General features: G+C 31.9%; 1 protein-coding gene across 1 annotated transcript in view; it reads right to left on the bottom strand.

Annotated features, from left to right (window-relative positions):
• The window catches only part of LOC147387347 (uncharacterized), a 71375-nt gene extending 47956 nt beyond the window's left edge, over window positions 1-23419 (bottom strand). Inside the window, exon 1 of the mRNA XM_086421564.1 lies at window positions 23071-23419. Coding sequence (XP_086277690.1) covers window positions 23071-23334 — 264 coding nt within the window. The 5' untranslated portion in view covers window positions 23335-23419. The remainder of the gene's footprint in view (window positions 1-23070) is intronic.
• Window positions 23420-24193: the final 774 nt, after the last annotated feature.

A 24193-nucleotide genomic window follows, 5' to 3' on the forward strand; every position in this document is an offset into this window, starting at 1 on the left:
AGGGAACGCTCTCCTCCAGTTCTTAGGGAATCAATCGTCGTAATCATCTAGGTAAATAATTTAATTTTGTAGGCCATTTTTTTTTCTTGAAATGTAAAACTTTTGAAGAAAATGGAAACTAGCGTTCACCGGGAGCGATTGGTGCGTAAGAGCTTCTAATCCCGTAATGTGATCTTAGACCCATTTTTTTTGTAGTTCAGTACTTTTTGTCCGGTTAGAGTCATGTTTCGATTCTTAGAAAATAAAACTAGGTAGCGACACCCAAAAAAATAAAAAATAGATCTGTACCTATGGATTGAGTGCGCTTTCAATTTTGTATGGAAGTTTTTTAAATCTATGAAACCCCTAATATAGTCCCTATAAATAGAAACAAGACAAGCGCCAAAAATATATCATCTCTTTTGAGATCATCTCGATCTACCTCTCTTCCATTTTTCTGTTTTCAACTTTTTTTATTTTTAGTTTAAGCTATGTAATCGGAAGGAGATACTGTCAATTTCAGATCAAGATAAATAAAAGAAGACTATTTCTCCCTTCTATCATTGCTAGCCTCTTATTTTCTCTTTAATCTCTGATTTTACTATTCTTGCGATGATCTGTGGTTACACCTCTATTAGAGAGGTCGATGAAACCATGAGCAAGATTATCTTAATTATTTTGTTTCTATTTGCATATGTGTTTCAATGTTTACATGTGATGATGTTTTAATAGCTAATTATTAAATCTAGTTTAGGGTTTTCTTAGTTTTGATGATTTATACTTAGATCAGTTCTAGATAAATCATGTTTTATTAAGAGTAATCATATGTAGCTTTTTATTTTTTTGTTTTTATGATTTTGTCTCTCATGATTAATCACGAACTTCAGATCTATATTTGTGTTTAAAAAGGGATCAAACTTCTGATCCAATAACATTAGATTTGTTTATTAAATTGAGATAAAAATCAAACGCGGACAATCAGATGAGATAAATTGTTCTTAGTGGATTCAACTAATCTAAACCTTCTTACGTCGTGATTTCTATTTTTCTATTTTTCCTATTTTTAATCCTTTTAAATTAGTTTTAAATCAGTTACCTTATCTCTAATCATTTTAAGTTAAAAATTGTCGGATCAACGTTGTCTCTATGGATCGACCCTTGCTTGCCAAGGTTTTTGTATTTGTTCTTATTTTATTTTGCATGTTAATCCACGACGAACAAGAACCATAGATTTCTTTAGTTTAGCATTTTTATATTATGGATGTTTTGATCATCTTTTTAAAATGGAGTATTGTATTAAATTCCTATAAAAATTGAACAAGTTTTTGGTCAAGTTTTTAAATTGGTGATTGTTGACACCAAAATTTGAAAGACGACAAATGCCACTAAATTTACATTTAACCCCGGACTACCATTATCAAGGTCATTTTCAAAACCTTTGATCAAGCTTAAAAGAAACTGTCTTTTAAAAATAAAAAATCTCTTTTGGATTTGAGTTTTTAATGACACTAAGAGAGGCTTTGGTGTTGGATTGCTGATGTGGTAAAATCTTTACAAAGTCTGTAAGGAAAATGTTTCTCTAGATATTAATGAATGGAGTCGTGATACTTTGACTTAGGCATGTGGTATACTCAATTGACTTACCTGACGTGACAGGATCACAAATTGTGTGTTGTTCTTGGGATACAAAACTGCATTTTTTTTAATGGGAAATTGTAATTTTGTATCCAATAAGAGCACATCTACTATTCCCAAGCCAGTCACATTAAGTAAGTGGATTGAATTGTTGTGTGGTTAAGTCAGATTATCTGTACTCTAATGCACGAAGTGAGTGTAGGACGTACAATTTGTAATGGATGCCACCTAAGAAATGTTGGATGTATTTTAATTAAAAGTTAGGCTAGTGTGACAACCTAATAAGATTTCAAATCTTACTACCTTGTTTGCCAAACGCCCATGTATCAAACTCGTAAATAAAGAGTGTTTCTATTTCCACACCAACTTTTACTAAGAGAATCCCACATTGAATATAGATAACAAAATCCCTTGATTAAAAATTTAGAGCTTAGTGTGTCCCTCTTCAAAACCTTTGATTAGGCTTAAAATAAGTTTTTTTAATTTTTTTTTATATCTTTTTTCTAAACAAAAAAAAAAAAAAAAAAATCAGATCTAGGCCTTGACCCCCCACGTAGTTGAGGCTCACCACCAAATAAACAAGGTGTACACAGAACCAAGATCTTTTTCACTGGTATCTTGAGGAAAAGGATCTATGGTTCTATGTATACCTCCATATCAGCACTGTACAAAATGCAGGGAATATCACAGTCACTCCAGCATTTTTCCTAAACAAATATATATATCGCATACTAATTAATATCTATAAGGACAGTCACAGATCTCCAGGAAATTTGTTTTTATCACGACAGCCTGTTTAATAGAGAGCCTAAAAAGGTCCAAAAGGACATTATTCCAGACTAACTTCCTCGTAACCCAATTAGCAGTCGTTTATTTAGTAATATTTATCCAAATAAAAACCATCAAAATTAAAATAGAGCTGTTTTATAAAAAGAAAGAAACTATTGTCACACCGACTTTTGCTAATGCCACCTCAAGTGTATGTTAATCATGATTTTAAAACTCGTTTTGCAGTCTCGCCTTGTCCATGAATGAGACCAAGTCGCCACGGACAAGTTTTTCAATACTTGAGTCATCTCATTCAACAGTGAGAAAAATGACCTATGGTTTTAAATCTCATCCGATACGTTTTACTTGTCTATCTGTCTCGTTGGTGAAAGATACCAACACATATCGAATGAGTCATCTCGATCTCAGAAGATATTTAAAACTATGCTACTAATTCTTTGGTGATATACATATGAATTGAGGTGGCATTAGCAAAAGTTGGTGTTGCAATAGAATCTCTTTATCAAAACATGCCTTGAAAATTTAGATATTTTTAACATAGGAGTATGTTTGTTTTAACTACAAAAAATGGTACAGTAGTTAGGGCATCCCTCCAAAAAGGGAGAGCTCCCCCTTTATTGGCCACCCACATTAATTTTTCCTTTCTTACCTAGTATGTGTGGTTTATGGGGTATTACATGTGCCTAGGAGATTTGGGCGAGATATGATGCTCTAAGAAGCCAATTGCCTCATCCCTACTAGTCGAGCCTATGAGTCTGGAACCACTGTCATCAAAATAAAAAAAGTGGAAATAAATTACTGTTTTCAAAATTATAACATTTTAATTAAAGTGAAAAACAAAAAGATTTTATAATAAAAAAAAAAAAATTTCAACTGTTTTACTGAATTAGAACATAATAGTATAGAAGAGAATTGTTTTTTCCAAATTTAACCAATATGATAAATTATGGTTTTCAGAATTAAAATAAACAATCTACTGTTTTGTAATTAACAACAAATACCGAAAACTTTTGTAATTATTTGGGAATTTAACCAAAAAGAAAAAAAGGAAACTTTATTAAATCCCTCAGCAGTGTTTCGAGGACGGTTGAACCTGGTACCAAAAATTTTAAAACTGTGGGCTTGGTTCATGAGGAACCAATAAATGGGGCAAAATCGATGGTTTTCTTCCAATCGAAGGTTCAACCGCATGGACCACTCGTACCAGACTGTTGGTTTGTTTGAAACCTTGATCTCATCCTTCCTATCATCTCAATTATTTTGAAGAATCGAACTTATCCTCCCCTCTCATCTTTCTTAATACATCAGAGAGCTTGAATGCTAGATGAGAGAGAAGACTTTGTTTGGATCAGATGCAACTGTTCACAAGATTTCAAATCCCCAATAGAGCAGTTTGTTGAATTGAAGAGAAATCAAAAGGGTTAGTGTTATCAAAGTTGAGAGGAGTGTTGAGAGTATCGAAGCATGGACAGATCTAAATTTTCAACAAAAAAACTTACATGAAAAAGTGAGTTTTTTATTTATTAAATCCTTAGCAGCCGTGGATGGAGGAATTGTAGAGTTTTCTTAGCAAAAATCATAATGGCAGATTACCTCTTACATTTTTATTAAAAAAACTCCCTTGGAGTCCTGACATTTCCAAGAGAATCTTACTTTATCAAGTAGTGGGGATCACGTCATAAAATTCAAATTAAACAACTTGAAGATCCTAACTACCATGGTTAGTTGTATAGTTGAAGAACTTGAAAATGAATGGTTTTAGAGAGAAATTCAGAGATATTTTATTAGAAGTTGAAGAAAAAGATATTTAGGTTATTTCCAGTTAATGAGAAGGCCAGTCAAGAGGCATTGTCATCAACAAAAAATTTAAGAGCGGGGCGGGGGGGGGGGGGGAGGGGGGGGAGGGGTGAGGATGAGGGGAGGGGCAAATGAAAATTGAAGGCTACTTTTGGACTCTTCTAGATACATTTTTCTTTATAAATAGAGCCTCAATCTTTATAGAAAGGGTCCTTCTTATCCCTCTTCTTCTTCCTAATTTCTTTATAATTTTCTAATTTTTTTCTTTTGAGAGAAAGAATTTTTAAAATTGAGATCTTAAAAGTGTTTTTCTTTTATATTTGTTCTTTAAATTTCTTTGTAACTCCATTGGAGGATCATCAAGAGGGAATCGAATTGCAACATAGATACTGCGTAGCGAGTTCATCTTAATATTGTTATTTCAATTCCATTATTTATATTTTAATTGTGTTCTTATAAAGCCTCTTAAGGTGAGATCATCCAATTTGTATTTCTAATTCTAACTTTGATGATTATTGTTTAGATGAGTTCAAGCTTAATCATACTTTGTAATGAATTCGAAATATAAGTTGGATTATCTCTTATAAGTTTAGGATTCATAATTACTATTTTCTAATTACCTTCAAGTGATTAATCGATTTATCTTTCAATCCACGAACAATGATTTGTTGCGTGGATTGAGTTAAAATGAGAATTATTCAGCATTAAGATGACATGCAAAGCTAATTTGATCTCTCTAAGCCTTCTTACATTGTTTTCAATCTCTATTCTTACTCTTATTTAGTTTTTAATTCATTTCTTATTTGTAATTCTTCTGATTTGTTTTAAAATTCTGTTTTGATTTCAATTCAAAGGAAAAGTTGAATCACCTTTGTCCATATAGAACGAATCTTACTTATTAAAATTTATTTTAATATTTACTCAATCCTACATTTCTGCAATCTACAAAAGCATCGATCATGGACCTAAGCTCCTCCTTCGTGGTCTCCTCAAGGTTATTTCAATAGGTGAGGTCACCAAGTAATATGGCCAAACCCACAACACTGCTTTATTAAAATAAAAAAGATTTGAGTAGGAACTCATCAAAAGTAGAACAACCACATACAATACTATAGTTCATATAGTAGTATAGAGTCCTTGATACCATCACCAATCTAAAGACAGTAAAAAATAGTAAATCTCATAAAAGCTAATGACATATGATTGCCATTGGTTAACTGAATTTTGATTTGGGGTGTTGGAATAAAAGATAATGATATATGATTGCCGAGGATCAGTGGTTGTGAAAATATGCTAGAGATGGGTAAAATCGCTTCGACCCGTTTTTCACTAAATAGTGGATAGGGGTCCGATTTATTAAATGGGGGACTTTAAAAGAAGGAAGTCGCCACCTAGTTTAGGTCTAGGAACCATAAATAACTCCAAATGGATAATGGGTCGATCCGTGGATCAAAGAGATAGGTAAGGGGTCAAATTACGGGTTTCGGAAGGTGTTAGGCACCGAACTCGCCCGATCAATATGATCGATCTCTACTACAACCCAAAGACATCCTATGGTCAACATACAAAGATTACAGTCAAGGTCACAGTCCAATCATCATCATCAATTATGTCAGGTTTTCCAACAAAATCCCATGGTTAAAAATTGTCCCAACTGTTACATGATCCTTCTTTGAATTCATCAAAATATGGAAGGGTTTGAAAAAGCCCTAATTAGCTCCATGACCTGAAATCAATTAAGAAACTCCACTTGCAACTATTCCTCAAACTGTCCAAATGGAAAAATCATGAGAATATCATAAATAGGAATATTATAAATAGAAACCTGTCAAATTGAGACTTAATATTTCCAAATTAGGAACGTAAAATTTCCTAAATTAGAATTCATAAGATATATACCAAATTCCCAAATTAAAATTTAAAAATATACATTTTCTAAAATGGAACATTCTAAAAATGTAAGTTTCTAAATTTGAAACTCCCAAATTTCCATGAATGTGAACCTTCTAAATACAAGGATGCAGGATTTTCTAAATTGGGAAATTGATAAAATATGAAATTTCTGAATTAGAAACTTATGAATATATTCTCCCAAAATAGGAAATTATGCAATCCCATATTAAAAAGTTTTCAAATATGAGTTTTCCAATAATCCACAATAATCTCAAAAAAGGAGAATTATATAAACAATGAAGTCCCAAATTAGAAAATCATGGATTTGTCAAAAATCACCAAATTGAAAATTTATCAAAACAGAGAATCTATGTTATCACACTTATTAAATTGGAGATCCACAATTACCAAAGCATACACAATCTCAAAATTTGAGGAAAGATCATATTCGGCCAATTCTCAAAATAATAGATGAGCTTGAATATCATCACAAATCGTACGAATCTAACTCAAGCATAATGATCATGATATTTAAAGAAAAAATCCCCTAATTCTACTAACATGCAAAACAACAATAAAAAAATAAAAAAATAAAACACCTAGAAATCTGCGTAAGAAAACTAAAGAATAAAAGATTCTCCTAACCCTATCAAGGTAAAAAAAAAAAAAAAAAAAACATAGAATAAAATGCATAAATAAATAAAAAATTTGTATTAATCTTATCAATATGCAAAAGAAATAAAAATAAAAATAAAAAATAATGCATAGAAAATATATTCTATTAATCCTATTGCTATGTAAAAATAAATAAAAATAAAAAATTGCATAAAAAATATTCTATTAATCTTATTACTATGCAAAAACAAGAAAAATATATACAAAGATTCGTAACAAAATTCTTCTAATCCTATCGACGTGTAAAAGTAAACAAAAAATAAATACATAAAAACAAACTTAAAAAAAACGACTTACCTGTAGAATAAAATAATGCTGAGTCGATTCCTTCAAGTCTGATCCAAAGGCTTGCGAGTATTCGCTGCTGTGAGTAGAGAGGAGGAGTGAAGCGTTGTAGTGGTGCGGAAAGATCGGGCAGCAAGGAGGATGTTCTGGCTACGTTGTAGGCTTAACTGGGAAGAAGAAAAAAGGCGGCAAAGGGCTGTTAGGATATGAACATAGTAGGGAGAGAATAGGTTTAATGGTTGAAATACATGGGAGACAGAGAGAGTAGGTTCATTGTCTGAAAAATGTGGAGGAAAGATCAGAGAGAGAAGTCTGTTGGGGCGTTAATGATGAGGGTTGAGAGATAAGTTGTAATGAGGCTATGGAGTATATAATGGAGATGGAGCAACAAGGGATAAGGCATTCAGTAATGGGTTGAAAACGTGAGAGAGGTGAGGATGTTGGTTGGCCAATAAAACCTGAGAGAAGAAGACGTTGAAGAAGATGAAGGAGTTGGAAGAAGAAGAGAAGAGGAAGACGTCAAGAGCTTGCTGTGATGGGCTATGAAGAAGAACATGAGATGGACTGGGTAGATAGATGAAGAAGAGAAGGAGAGTTGTCTAGCCAGCCTTCTCCATTGCCTTTCTTCACTTTCTCTCTTTCTCCTTTCTTTACTGTCCAACAGAGGTTGCAGGTTTGCAGAGGATGAAGAAGAAGATATAACGAAGAAGAAGCAAACAGCCCTCCACAGACGTTTAGCCACCCCAGAATTTTTCAGCCTCTTTTTGAGAGAAGACGTTCTCTTTTTTTAAATCGAACGTCAGTTTCTAATTTCATTTTTTTTTTTTTTTTCTTTCTAAAAAATTTTCTTTCTTTTTTTTTTCTTTACGCGTCCCTTCCTACGGGAGAATAGTGGTGGGGTGATCCCCCGCTACCCGTAGCATGATATCTCCGAGTTGTGATTGGTCAATTTTGATTGTTTTGATTTGAGTCTTATGAATCAATTTTTTGTTCGAAAATTTTTTATCGATTAATTTTAGTGTTAATTTAATTGGTTGATTCAATTTTAATCTGATTTGTTGGTTGTTTTGATTTTGATTTGATTAGTTGTTTGATTTGAAATGTTTAGTTATTTAATTTTAATTTTCTTTATTTTAATTTTAATTGTTTAAGGGTTTAATTTTAACTGTTTAATTGTTGGATCGTTTGATTTTTAATTATTCGATTGTTTGGATTTTGAATTAGATTTAATTGTTTAATTTTAATTTGATTGTTTAATTTTGAATTACGTTTTAATTGTTTAATTTTGAATTAAAATTTTAATTTAATTGTTTAATTGTGAGTTATTTTTTTAATTTTAATTGTTTAATTTTGAATTATTTTTTAGTTTTAATTGTTTAATTTTGAATTATTTTTTTAGTTTAAATTGTTTAATTTTGAATTAGATTTTAATTGTTTAATTTTGAATTAAAATTTAATTTTTAATTGTTTAATTTTGAATTAGGTTTTAATTGTTTAATTTTGAATTAAATTATATGTTTTAATTGTTTAATTTAAATTTGAGTTTGAATTGCTTAGAATTGTTTTGTTTGAATCGTTTAATTTTTATTTTAATTTTATTTTATTTTAGTTTAAATTGGATTTTTAATTAGATTTGATTCTTGTTACATTTTCCTAAGGATCGGAATCTCTAAGTTGAATTTGAAGGTTGAGGGGCATTTCGGTCATTTTATGATTTTTCTTAAATTTTTCTGTTTTCGTCGGTTTGGGTCTCGTTAGACTCGAAATCATGTTCTAAGTTCAATGGAGGCACTTTCAAGGTCTTTCGGAGGTCCAAAATTTATGAGGGGTATTTTTGTCATGTTGTCAAATGTTTACGAATTCTGGCATGAGATTTCTTTTAATTCTAACGTGATTATTTCTATGTTTCAAAGTCGTATTTTCCTAGCGTGGCGAGGTCTCTAAGTTATCGAACTGTGTGGCGAGCCTAAGCGTGCGTGCTTGCTAAATCAGGTGAGATGTATAGCGATCCTAAACGTGTGTAAATTTCTATGTCGAGTCGTAACGAATAAGAGAAATGAAAAGAGTGGAAACAAAAGGAAATCAGGGACAATACTCACAAGTCTTCGAGTTCTTTGTGATCATCATTAGGAATTCACAGTAACCGAGTGACGAATTGTCGAATTAGGCAGATGCAAAAATTGGGTGTCTATAGGATGCTTGTGAGATTTGTGGCTAGGCCTACTATAATTGCTATTGCTTCTATTGGAATGATTGTCTCATTGCCCATCATATTTATATAAAAAAATTTATATTGGCACCCCAACTTTTTTTATTCTATCACACCCACCATTGAATTTGGTGGATCTCAAGAGGAAAGGATAATATTTTTCTCTTATTTTTTTTATAAAAAAAATCTTTCAACATTCTTATTCACTCTCAGTCAATAATTCTCTACAGAGAGAGGGGTTTTAGGAAAAAAAGACTTAATTATTATGTCTATATCCTTTAAGATGTATTATATAAAGATGGCTGCTATTGGCACCAAAACTTTTATTTATTACACCCCAACTTCTTAAATTGTTTATCACACCCATATTAAAGATTAAAATACACTCTTCAAACATTACAAGATTTGGCTCAAATAATAATCTCAATATTACAAAAACATTATAACCCTATTATTCCTTAATCTTTCACCAAATCAACAACTTCAGCAATACGACCCTGAAGCAATTTCTTGCATCAAACCAGCAACTGTAGCAATATGACCCTGAAGCAATTTCTTGCATCAAATCAGCAACTGCAGCAATATGACCCTGAAGCATTTTCTTGCATCAAATCAGTAGCTTCAACAATATGACCCCATTCTTCCTTAATCTTTGCAAGTTTCTTGATTAGCCGTGCCCTCTCTATTTCAACATATAAAAAAAAGTGATAGATAATTCGATTAAAATTCCCAAAAGAAAAAGAAACCAACAAGTTTTATAAAAGGATTAACTAACAGGTGAAATGTGATCTAATTAGTTTTTTGACATATGATCTAAATAGTCTTTCAAAACCAGCAATATGACCCAATTTTTTGACATATGATCTAAGTAGGCTTTCAATGTGAATAAGAAAAGAAGTGAAATGTGTAGTGAAATATGATTTCAAGTTTGTTGATGTTTGTAAACAATATTGGAAGCATGGTATTTGTTCTCCAAATTTGTTTGATAGTCGATCTAAAATATGTCAGTACGAGCCATTTGCTTGCAAGGACAACCTGTGTATTAAGCTACAAGCAAGAACAAAGAAAAAAAGTAACCTTTCAAGCCACTAGTTAGAATTTATCAAACTGGGGTATTGCTAAACATAATCACCAAGTTAGAATACAAGACTTAAAATGGCAAGGTAGAAAAATAGCAAAGCTAAATATTTCCATTTTGTGAGCATGACGAGATCATCCATTCAACCATAGTCCAATTTGTGTTAAGGATGACAAAATAGTAACCACATGTAATCTTTTAAATAGCACTACTAATAAACAAACTTCTATTGGATAAATTTATACATCATTAACACAACCATAAACACAACAAAAATAAAAATTATGTAAAACGACTGACATTCGCAGTTATGCGAACTTTTTGTAGGCCCTTAACTTTCTTAAAGGATTTGTGATTTTTTCTCTTGTCCTTGCCTTTCTTCAAGGAATTGTGTTGGGTTTCCATAGTGAAGTTGATTGTAAGTCAATAGATGCCTCTCAACTTCTTCAAATGTGCGAAATACTTTAAAACAACTACCCTTTTATTTATTTTTATACTTGTGACATTCTTTCCACGTTGTGTATATCCCAAGTCTACTCCCAAAAAAAGGACATAAAATTTTTTCATCCAAAATACCTGTAAAAGGTATACAAATACCTGTAAAAATACAATATTTCAAATAAATGATGTAGACATGAGAAATTCAATGTAAAACCTCTATGCTACATTGTTTGGAGTCGCCATCATTCTTTTTTAAAATGGATATGAGTGGGCACCCGAAATATTTTTGAAATTGATTTTTGTGCTATTTTAGTGCCTCTCATTTGTTGGAAAGGGCAATGTCTACCTAAGATCTAGGTAAGGAGGTCTAGTTAGAGGATAAGAAAGGTGTTTGACACCTCATCCTCTCCACTAAGGGTGGTTTCTTTGCTTTGCTATTTTTTTTTGAAAAACTTAAGGAAATGAACAATAAAATACATGTGAATGGATGCTAAGGGTGGTGTATGCATTGAGTAAAATGTTCCCTTATGAAAGGGTTTTGATTTCAATGGGACATTAAGGATATCTTATGGAAGAGAATGACCCATGTAGTCGCATTACTTTGATGAATATGAATGTTGGTTTTGAGCCATTAGAGAGACTCCATGATGGTGTTCCCTTGTAGCTACAACCTTGATGCATATATGCATGACTAGAAACTTAGTGTTTCACCCCATCAAGAAGGTGACACATTTTTTCATCATTGTCATACATATGTGAGTATGTGCATTGTGTACAACATGATGCATGATATAACAAGGGAAAATAAGGCTTACCCTTTTGATAAAACCTTGGTCTAACCTATCGAAAATGAGGGAGGGTATGCATTACATCATAAGGATCTCTAAAAATATAAAAAAGAGGATTTAGAAGAAGAAGATGCGATTTAAAAATAAACCTAAACTAACCTACCTTGTCCCTTGAGGTTCCTTAAATGAGCTTGAGTCTTGAGGGGACTTTGAGAGTTGAGTGTTTGGGTTGATGGTAAATGGTTAGAGATTGTAGGATTTTTGATTTGAAGGTTGAGATATGGGTAAGAGTTCTGGAGTTGGAAGGTTGGGTTATAAGAGAGTTGGAGAGGTGAGTAGAAAATTTTATAGAGTTTGGGGTAGAGAAATGGGGCTTGAGAGCATAAATTGTTCATAAAAAATGAGGGTATTTATAGAATTTTTGGAGGACTTTTGAGAGATAAAGTGATCCAACCCTAAAAATAAAGAGAATGAACATGAGATTTAAGTTATGTCTTTTTAGATTTTTCATTTGTATGAGGGTAAATGTGGCATTTGTGAACAAACTCTAAAAATACTATTTGATCTTTAGTATTTTGGCAAATAAAGTGAGAGAACAAAAAGTACTTTTTGGAATGTAAATAGGGGAGTGACATGTGTAAAGGTGAAGTGATAGGTAAAAAATGGATCTTAATTCATTTGTAAATAACTAATAAAGTAAGGGGTGGATGTATATTTTGAAATGAACCAATGAGAGAAAAAAAATACTTCTGGGAGGATGTGTAGGAGAGTGACATGTAAAGGTAAAATGGTAGGTGAAAAGTAGACCTTGGTTCATTTGTAAATAATTCATAAAGCAAGGGTAGATGCATAATTTTTAAATGAATTAATGAAAGAGTTCCATATATGTACTTGAACATTCTCACGTTTTGAGTGTATGATTGAAAGTTTGCTCAATTTTATAAATTATTACCAAAGATCAAATAACCTTTTCGGTTTGACCACCCTCTTTGGGAAGGATACTCTAGGACTTTCACAAGGAGGAGTTGACTCTCCAATTAGATTAAGCATTGGGTATTAAGGGCTTATGAGAGATCAATATGTGTCACCTTTTGAGGGGGAGTGAGATAATGAATTTGATATTGGACTTAGGTGATAAACTTAGTTTATGGATAATGAGTTTAGAGATGGACTTAGTTTATGAATAATGGGTTATGAACATTGGGTATTAAGAATAGGTTTGAAAGCTGGTTCAGTAGGATTTGGCTTATGGACTTAGGTTATGGATAATGGGTTGGTTAATGGAGAGTGGATATGAAATTAGGTTGGCCTATGATTAGGAATGTAGGTTAGGTATCAATTTATTGGATTAGAGAAATAGTATGAAATTAAATTGGCTTAGGGACAAGGTTGAACATGCAAACTATATGACATGATACATTTATGTATGAAAATGATGCCAAGTAATAATGCAGGCCCGTTGAGAGGCTCAAGTTCTTAATTGAAATCAATTCGAGAAAATTTAAAATTTTCCAATAGGTCCATGCAAATTGGGGTGTCTTCAAATGACTAATGAAATAAGTTACACTAATAATAAGTTTAAAATAACTCATTATTAGTAGATAAGTTACATGACACCTCTAAAGACAACTGTTTCATCAACATGCCCATACAACTATTTTATCTATCTATTCTTAATCAAAATAGGCAAGAGGAGTGAATAGTTGAGATGGACTACCTTAGTGAGAAAAAAAAAACTTAGTGAAAAACTTTACCTAAAATATCCATTCATTTGAATGGAATTCCAAAAAAATTGTGACAATTTTTAAGAGAGTCGAACCTAAGACGTGGGAACACTTCCACACAAATAACACAAATTTAAAAGTCGAATCATAGTTATTAACTGAATAAATAGTTGAACTGTTCAAATCGAACTCATATCCAATTCAAAAACCCTAATTTATATCAAAATCTAGCGAAAAAAAACAGAAAGAGAAAAACACAGAATCTCATTATTTGGTCTTAAACCTGAATTCGGATCTCAATCCATTAAATCAATAAAGAGAATCAAATAATTCAAATAACTAATGCAGTACCATATAGAGAGATAAAGAAGTGAAGAGATGTCGAACGAGATAGAATGAGAGAGTGAGAGAGAGGCTTTCAGCGAGGTAGTTGCAGCTAGAGTGAGAGCGAGAGAGAATGAGAGATAGAGAGTTTCAGCGAGAGAGATGAGAGAGAGAGAGAGAGAGAGCGAGTTCTACTCTATGTTTTTTTTTAATTGAACATAGGGCGGTAGTACTAAATAGTGCAAAGTTGAAGGACTGTAATAAATCGATAAATTATAACTTAAATGCAACTTTCAATCTTGCCCATCCGTTTGCGTCATATCCAACGGTTTGAAACCGTTTATTAAACAGTGAGGCGCTGAACGCCTCACACACACACACACACACACACACATATATATATATATATATAGAGAGAGAGAGAGAGAGAGAGAGAGAGAGAGAGAGAGAGAGAGTGATTATTGTTCAACTCTGAGAACCACTTGACAGCAAATAACTAAAGCCAACTTTATTTTCAATAAGTAACAAACGAACAAGAAACTAGCTCTAGTGAGTCACCCTTGGGACCCCAGTACAGCTCATTACGTTCCATCTCATGATAATGTTTTCGAGCTAATTTGTGTTGGCTTCGACGGGCTTCTCCAAGAACTTTCCCATCCATTCTGCAGAGTTTTTGGGGGTTCTTTCGAAATTATCATAATTTGTGTAGTTAAGCCCTAAGCGGACATCATAGCCACCTCCCAATTCCACAACGTCTATCATAGACCATACGATGTACGATTTCACGTTCGCACCCAAACTATAACACACACAAAACAAACAAAAAATTCATATTAATATTTTGATCTTCAACATTAATAGAAGAAAATATATAAGAATCCTATGAAAAGGAAAAGGGTCTTGATCTTACCTCATAGCATCTTTAACTGCCTTGAGATGATTACTAATGAATGTGATTCGGTAACCATCATCGGTTACTACGTGATTAGGTGTCTGAAGATCAACGCACCCTGCATTTACCATTGAAATTTCTCTAGTCATAAACATAAGTTTAAGGGGGAATTACTATTTCATGAGCTGAAAATGAGTTATTTACGATTCTAGCCAATTTTCATTTTAATTACCAAAACGTGAACAATCACATTTTGGTTAAAAATTCTGAACAAAGTGACTATTTCGCTGGTTTGAAGTGAACAATCAGCTCCGAATTCATTATTGTTCACATTTTGGTAATTAATATGAACAGTGAGCAGGAATCATAAATTCGTCTAAAGTTGATCACTTTTCGTAACTAAGCTATCTCTCAATCTAATCCAGACTATTTGATTTGTAGATCAATAAACCATATATCATCAACTAACCATTCTCAGTGATGTAAATTGGAGGGTTGCCGTATTGTTCCATCAGCTTTATGAGCCCATCTCTTAGCCCAGCAGGCGCCATGTAAATATTTTCCGCGATCTACGTAATGAAATTATTACAATTATGAAATTAGACACTAGTTATAATTTTCATTCCAACTTTCTTACTGAAGGCGATTATAATATTAATGAAATCAAAAACTTTAAAAATGTTATGAAACAGTAATCAGCCTTACTTCCTTGCCGATGGGTTTCCCATCTTTGTCCGCTGTGAGAAATACACACACACACACACACACGTAGAGTAGGATAAAAAAAAATTAGATAGTCTCAACTGAGCAACTGATGCAAAATAGAAAATATTTTCTGAAGAAAAATATGAAAAATGAATATATTAGGCCAATTAGTTAGCATTACCTGATGATATCAGATATTGGTCCGAATCCATGCTAACAGGTGCCACATTTGGATCGAATGGCAGGGATTGGGCATATTGTGAAGTGTAGTAATTGACACCAACAAAATCATATGCTCCTTTAATCAATGTTTTTTCGTCTTCAGTGAATTGTGGAAGTCTGTCCCTCACCAAACTTTTAAGGGTAAATGGGTAATCTCCAAATACAAATGGCTCCACAAACCTAATTAATATTGTTAATGGACATAAAGGTTATCATTAGAGTTGAATTTATTATTAAAAAAGACCCATTTGAGTAAGCATGAAATGTGACAATTCAAATTATTTAGTTAGAAGTATAATAAGAGAGTCACTAACAATTCCGTATGGAAGGTGAAGGCTCTATTTGCTGCTTCTTTATCCAGTTTCAAACCCGTCTCTAATGGCTCAAACCATATAAGGCTCACTGTCATACCGATTATTCCACCTTGAGTGGCCTGAAAAATAATCAGTCACAAAAGACAAATTAAAAAAGGGAAACACAACACATCATTTACAAGAAAAATGAAATATACGATTGCAAATAACACATCATTTTAAATACAGCCTATGATTTATTTTAATTTCCTTGAAGGGTATGGTTCATGGGACAACAATTGTGACAATATCTATGACAACAATTACTTGTAAATCACTTTTGATGGGATTAGAAGTTTTGCAATGAGCTGATTTTTGGTGAGGATGATCTCCTCTCAATTTACAAGTTGAAGAGTTGTGAACCGTTTATTTTTTTGTAAATCACTTTTGATAGGATTAGAAGTTTTGGACTGAAATTATTTTTGGTGAGGATGATCTCTATGGTGAGAAGATCATATTCACCAAAAATCAACCCATTTCGAAACTTCTAAGTCATATAAAATAAAAAACATTGTTACAATTGTTGTCCCATGAACCGCCCCCTTCCGGAGATTGTAAATTAAGCAAGTTATACATATTAAGCTCACTATAAGCAAATACGTATAAGAATATCCTTAATGGAAGAATCATGAATAATTAAGTTGAATAAGTAGAGAAGTAGAATTCATTCGAATATAATATACGAAGCATTGAATTAACGTCTACCTTAAGACACTAGATTATCATCATAATGAGCATAGCATGTGTTTAATTATTTAAAATTATAATTTATCCATAGTTAGACTAATTTGTTATCAATAAATATCCTTAATTCCAATAAAAATTATAAATATAATTTCATTCTTCTATTAAATTTTATTAATTACCTGATAATTGTTTTTGTAATGTCTAACAGCAGTAGCATGGGCCAATATGATGTTTTTGGCAACAATGTAAGGATACCGGGTAGCATCATTTTCTCCCACAAGTCCTTGTAGATACCCATACTGGGCGTAAACATCTGGTTCATTGATTGTCCCCCAATATTTGACTTTCTGTCCAAAATTTTTGAAGCATACGTCACAATAATTTTTATAATCTTCCCTGGAAATAGACAAAGAAATAGACATAAATTTAATTAAAAATATCAAATAAAATGCCTTAAGATGAATAAATTAAAAATAGGAGATACATACACAATCCTTGTATCCAAAAAGCCATTATATTCATTTGCCAAAACTACTGGTAGGTCCAAATGGAATAATGTCACGAATGGTTGTATCCCTAAAAAATAATTTGAAATAATTTAGTAAATCACAGCGAAAAGGAGAAAAATTCACGTCAAATTACGATTAATATGAAGAACTATTTATCCTTACCATTTGCGATTAATTCATCTATGAGATTATTGTAGAATTCGATACCCTTTTGGTTTACTTCCCCCCTACCCGCTGCAAGACCGAAAGCCAAACATGTTAATTAATGGGAAATATATTTGTAATTTTTATTACCGTATTTGACTATAGAATATAGAGTTGAAAATAGGGTTGAAGTGAGGCTCCATTTCAAAAAACAGAAAAATTATGTGTCTATGAGGAAAGTTATGCAAATGGACTATTTGGGAAGGGACTGAAATAGATTATTAATTTTCATGACACGGGTTTTAATCAATTATTGAGAAAGATTACTCATAATCACTACTATAGTTTTTCTTTTAACTAAGGGTAAAAGTGTAATTTAAGAATTTTATTACAACAAGATAATTGGTTGAAGAACATACCAGGCAATACTCTGCTCCAAGAGATGGAGAATCGGTACACATCCATTCCCATTTGCTTCAACAACTTCACATCTTCCTGCATTTATAATAAATAATAAAGTTATTAATGCCAGTATTAAGTTCTTCACATCTAGTAAATAATATACTTTTGAGATGGTAGGATTTTATCCATTTATTGATTTTTTTTTGTTGTTTGCCCTTCCTTCATAAAGTAAAGATCTTATTAAGATTCATGGTCGTTTTGTAATTAGTGCTGGAAATTTGACGGACTTTGGACTTTTGGCGTTCGTACCTAACAAAAACTGACGTGGAAGCACATAACTTATTAAAAAAAAAAATTAGAAAAAATTTCTCTTTCTTGTATGTTCTTTGCCCACATATTTATTTATTTTTAGATTTCAAATCTTAAAGAGGATTGTTAGGCCCACACTGATTATCACATTGACAATCCAACAACACAGCCATCTAGATGTCATGAAACTATTCATGTATATAAATATATTTGATACAAGGTGTTTAAAATGGACGGCTACTGAGCACCCAAATTTAAAAATAAAATTCAACGGTGAAAATAACTGTTCTGTTATTATTATTATTTAAAGTTCATATGATTTTATCCTCTATGACTATATTTCATCAAATCATGATTTTAATGTCACAAAGTGATTAGAATTGAAATTTTCTTTTTTTCACCATGGGTAGCAAAGGGACACTCTCTTTTCTGTTTTTAAATAAGTTATGTGCTTCCACGTCAGTGTGTGTCAAGTGCATGCACCAAAAAGTATGTCAAAATTATCAGGACTCTTTTGTAATTTCATGAAGGGGATTAATAGTATATATGATGAATTTGGAATCAAATGGAATAGACTCAAATCAAAACCCAATTATTTAGGGTCGATTTGGAACCTATCATTTTAGAGTTAGATGAATAAAGAATTTCCTTTTTTGGATCTTTAATATAATATAATTATAATTTTGATTTTGGTTTGCAATAAAAATAGCACATTAAAAGATTCTTGTTGAGACTCTACGTCATTTTCCATTAGTAAATATTATATTTAAAGATTAAATTTTATTTACATTTATGTAAAGATTATTATGAAGAACATCAAATATTGATTTTTCACAACCAATATGATGTATTAAAAATTAAATATAATTTATGTCAGCTAGTTAACATTCGAGAACTTCTATTCCGACACCAAATTTTACTACTAGCAACCCCTATATAGTGATTTCTGTCAGCTATTTATGTTCTTTTAATTTAAAACCAATGTTTTTTACTTGCATCCCTACAGTATTAATTTTATCCACAGTAAAAGAATGGAGATAAAAACGCTAATAACAGCTGTCATATAATATAAAAGTTTGGAAAATAGCTGTCGCCCGCCATTTTTTACTATTTAATAACCATTATTTGTTTATATGTGGTTAGTGAAAAGAAAACATATTGGACCCTGATTGTGTCTACTTTTTATCTTTGAATAGTTAGTCATGGTTGGAGGTCTGCCAACCCCACTACCCCCACTTTAATCTTTTAAAATAATAATAATAATAATTTAGTAGATACTTACTTTATAGCCCCACCCACCCCCACTCAATCTTTTTAAAAAATAAAATAAAATGAAATAATAATAGTTAGTAGATACTTACTTTATAGTTGTAGTAGGAAAGAGGGCCATCGGTGTCTGTAAAGAAGGAAATCAAAGTTAGATATATAATTCGACCGACATTTTAGAACAAAAGATGACTAGGGTTTGTAACTAACGTCCTCCTTGTGTAAGAAGAAAATCCCAAGTGCTGGGTGTCCTCCCATCAACGGCAGCTGCTCCTTCAGACTACACCACCAAAAAACAAATAAAAGAATCCATAATAATTTATATATAACTTTGCTGTTATAATGAGAAAAGGTCAAATATGTGTTTGTTGAAACCAAAATTTGAAAGACAAAAAAGGTTGGTTATTTTTACATTTAATCCTACTATCACCAAGGTCATTTTCGTAAAAATAAATAAAATTACAATCCTAGGAATCTCATAACAATCTTTTAAATTATAGAAATATCCTTTATTATGTTATCTACAAAATCACCTTAATTAATATTTTTAAATTATAAAAAAGAATTTTGCAATACATTAAATTATAACTTACCATAAAAATTAGACCATCTATTCAATATTTTTTAAAATAATTCTAAAATTTTAATAATGCATAAATTTTAATTTTAAAAATACACCTTTGCGAACATACATGCATTATATGAGAGAGAAAGAAAAAAAGAACGAGAGGACCTACATCATTTTCATGGGAATTTAGATGTTTTTAGTATTTATTGAGTGATGGAGCCCAATACCATCTTCTAGGTATAAATTTGGATCTCAAACTACAATATTGGGCCCCCTTGTGAGGGCACACCCTCACTTATCCAAGCAAAGACCAGATACGGGCCTAGTTCCGAAGTTTAAAAAGGGTCAAACATTGTGCCAAACATTTTTCAAAATAGGGGTTAGAAGTTTTGGAATAAACTGATTTTTTGTGAGCATGATCTCTATGGTAAAATTTGAAAAAATGTTTGACTCTCTTTAGGACCTCCAAACGCCACTCATATGTATATTTTAAATTAAAGCCTTAGAACCACAAAATAAGGTTCAATAATTGATTTAATAAACATGGACTTTTCTAACAACAAGTAAAGTTTGAGGTTATCTATCGTACATATGACTGAAATAAGAAAAAACAAAATATTTCCTTGACATTTGAAATGGACTTCTATGGAGACGTTTTAAGAGATCTATTTTCTTAGCAATGAGGCGAGCACCATTGTCCCATCTCAACTCTTTGTCTGATGGAGTAATGTCTCAAATTTTCACAAATATTTTATCTTCACGAATGGCAGGACCCGTGAATTTAATGTCTCATTTTGTCTTCACGCAATCATAAGACCAGAGTTATCTCTCCTTTTAGGAAGGGTAGTTATAAAAGTACCTCACAAATTAATAAAAGCAAGCCACATCAAAATCAATGTTTTTGTCTAATATGGTGTAAACATTTTTTAATGAGATGATTTTTTGTCATCCTTATCAAAAATCAGTCTATTCCAAGACTTCTAATCCCATCAAAATTGATTTACAAAAAATTAGACGATTTTAGATTGTTAAACTTATTTTTATGGGGTTAAAAATTTTGGAATGAGCTGATTTTTAATGATAATGATCTTCTCATCTTAAAGATCATCCTCACCAAAAATCATCTCATTCTAAAATTTTAACTCATATAAGACAAAATAATTTAATTAGGTGTGAATTATCTTGGTGAGGGTATTTTTATAATTACACTTTCAAAAGTTTTTTTTTAATTGTGACTTACGTGGCACGTGTTGAGATGTGAAAGAAGGATTTCAAACCTCAATTTGGGTGCATAAGATCTGAATTCCTTATCTAATTAAAGAGCTAGTCAGCTTCCCTAATCATCGCGGGTTGCCATAGTTGACTAAACACCACCTGACCACCGCCCTCTAGATTTTTTGGGAAGAAAAATTGGCATGGTCAAAGAGTTTGAGAATGATGGCTACAAAACTCGTTGATTTAAATATTAATTTATTTTATAATTTTTTTTATTAAAGCAGAAAAATATCATTTGTTTAATTTTTAAAATTTTGTGAGCCACTGTAACTTCCAATCATATTTTTTCTTACCATATGGAGATGTGGGCATGTTCGAATATAACCAATTTTATAGGACTGAATCTAAATACAACATCACTTCTTTATGACCGACTTAGGTCTCAACCAAGTCAGGACTGGCATGGATCCTCTAGAATGATACTCGTATGTAACTCCCTATAGTGACCTTTAATGAGGTGTAAAATAATATTTTTTTTAATTCTTTTTAAATCTGAACTAGGCCATGAACCATACATGACAGTCTCTAATCATCCGCCTGTTTCATGGAAGGCCTGCCAATTTCCCTGTCTTTTTAAGAAGTGGCAATTGTGGATTTAGATTACTTGAAATCTTGACTTTACTTTTTTGTGAGCCGAAAGTCTCTCCAAAATAATACTATTTCAAACTCACATGTTATCTTTACTATTATAACCAAAGAAAGCAGAGTAGAATTTTTTTTTTTTTTCTTTTTTAAGATTAGTAGGATTAAGGTAGACCCAGACCAAGATAAGAAGGGCAGACCCATAGTAGCATAAGTAGGGATGCAAGGGGATTGAACATAAGACCTTGGGAGCAACCTTCACAAAGTATTATCATTGAGCTAACACTACGTGAAAATTGAAAATTTCAACAGAAAAAATTGATGGACCAAGACTCACGAATTTTAGAAATTGAATTTTGACGGTCTAGGACAGTCGAAATTCTAAATATTCTTAGAGTTGATGGCTTAGAACTATCTAATTTCTCCCAGCCTTCATCCTAACTAAATCAATTTATGACATCCAAAAATATGATCCGGTGCCAAGGAAAAAATTCTAAGAACTTTGACAAAATAATTTCAAAAAACAAATAATTTTCATTATTGAATTTAAAAGTTTATTAGCCATCCATTTTTAACAGCTTAGATCAAATTAAATAAGGATTTGTTTTCCTTTTTAATATGGGTTTTATTGAATCTACAAGTATGCGGGAATAGAATTTCTAATTTGACGGTCCATGTGAGCCAACAACCCTTAAATCTTACTAAGATGATCATACTAGTGATTCATAAGGTAAAGGAGTCTTTGTAATAAAATTCTCAGCGTTTGTCCGGTAAATCTTTTTTTTCCTTGTCCTTTCTGTCACTTATTTCGGAGACCAGACACTGTCCTTCAAAATGTATGCTAATTCCATTTCTTTTAAAGCACATGTATTGTCCTGCTCAGCCGAACCAAAATTTGTCTGCTGCATCTATGGATAAAATTAGTGATTTATACTTTGAGTGGTGATAATCTGACTACCGACCAACGTGGGAAACTCAATCGACTATCTGACGTGAAAAGTTTGGGAATCATAGATCTTTACTCCTAGGGAATCATGGTACCATCAGGATACACTTTGTTATAGAAAGTGCAAATGCGTATCCCGAGGAACATAAATCTATGATTCCGAAATTTATCATGTCAAGTAGTCAATTGAGTTTCATGACTCTTATACTTTATATGAAATATGTATTCCAATAAGAGTCCAGATCATATTGAAACTCTCCTCCCACACCTCAACCCATGCCACGTAAGACACAATAACAGGAAATTTAAAAAAAAAAAAATAATAATGACTTTTTAAGTCAATCTGACAGCTTGACTCAAAAACTAATGGACATGTCCGTGTGCAAAAGATTCATAGATTTTTTTTCGCAGGGTTGTGTATCCGAAGGGACGGTACTTTGCCAACGCCACATCAGTGAATTTTTGAGTCACTATGTCAGGCTGAATTAAAAAATTAGCACTTTAAAAATATAAAAAAAAAAAAGATTTAAGGGTACTCTTCCAATAGAGGTTTAATACTAGCGGTCCGAAATCATGAGAAAATGAATATAAACCTGAACAGCAGAAGTAGAGCCTCCAAACTTAAAATCGACTGGAAAATCGCTTCTTTTAACTGCAGGATAATCTGCAGGAGCAATATCTGCACCTGGAACTCCTCCGACTAATGGAGAAGTCGCACATCTTATAAGATGACGATTTCCTCCCTTTTTCAAAAGAGATACTCTCATCTGACCTCCATTAACAAGTTGAAGGTTTCCTTTGTTTAATTGAGTTAAGGGAGATGAAGTTAAAGAACATTGTGGAAAGATAAGAGCCATCTTTGGATTTTGAAAAGCTAAAGATAAAAGGAAGAGTCGTGAAAGACTGAGAGATGATGAGCTTTTCTTTTTTTTTTTTTTGTGGTTTGAGAGGAGCGAGGACTACTTATATAGAGTTTTAGTAGGTAGGTAGACCAACCTCTTACAATTTTATTACAAAAATACCTCTACTTTATCAAATTTGTTACTTCAACAAACCTTATTTTCTTTTATGAATCATTTTACTATGATTACCTTAGTAAGACTTTAATAAGTCTTAGCAAGGAGTCAATAGACCGACATGGATAATCAAATTAGAATTCCAATAACATGTCCTTCTAAGTTTCATGAAAACACTCATAATAAAAAAAGAAAAATATTCAAAAACTAAAATTTTTATTAGCTTCATCCTTAGTATTGAAATGGATGGCTTCTAAATTTCCAAACTCAAATTCAACTGTGAAAGTTATCTCTTTTTTTTCTAAATTTTATTTTAAGTTATTAATTTTTTATTTTTTTATTTTCTATATAATCCTATGATATCAGATCAGATCATGTTTTTAAATACGCCAAATTGATGTGGTTTAAAACTCTTAAGAAACTTTTTGCAATAAATGCAAAGTTGGGTCTGCTGAGTAGATGCGATACAATGATTATATAGGAAATTACTTAATAAACCCTGTGGTAGGTAGCAATTTCTAATGGACGGTGACTTTTTTGTTTTATTATTGTTAAATGATATGTACCACAAACATTTAGACGCGGAAAATTCATAAGTGCTGTAGACGCTAGAAAGTCTATCTTCCAAAATCTCTTAAAATTATAAAATTATCCCTCATCAAAACAAATATTTAAAATTAAAGAATGCCCTTATTTTTAA

The sequence above is a fragment of the Akebia trifoliata genome, chromosome 13 (assembly GCF_017979445.1).
Source record: "Akebia trifoliata isolate Shusen 1 chromosome 13, ASM1797944v1, whole genome shotgun sequence".
Lineage (NCBI taxonomy): Eukaryota > Viridiplantae > Streptophyta > Magnoliopsida > Ranunculales > Lardizabalaceae > Akebia > Akebia trifoliata.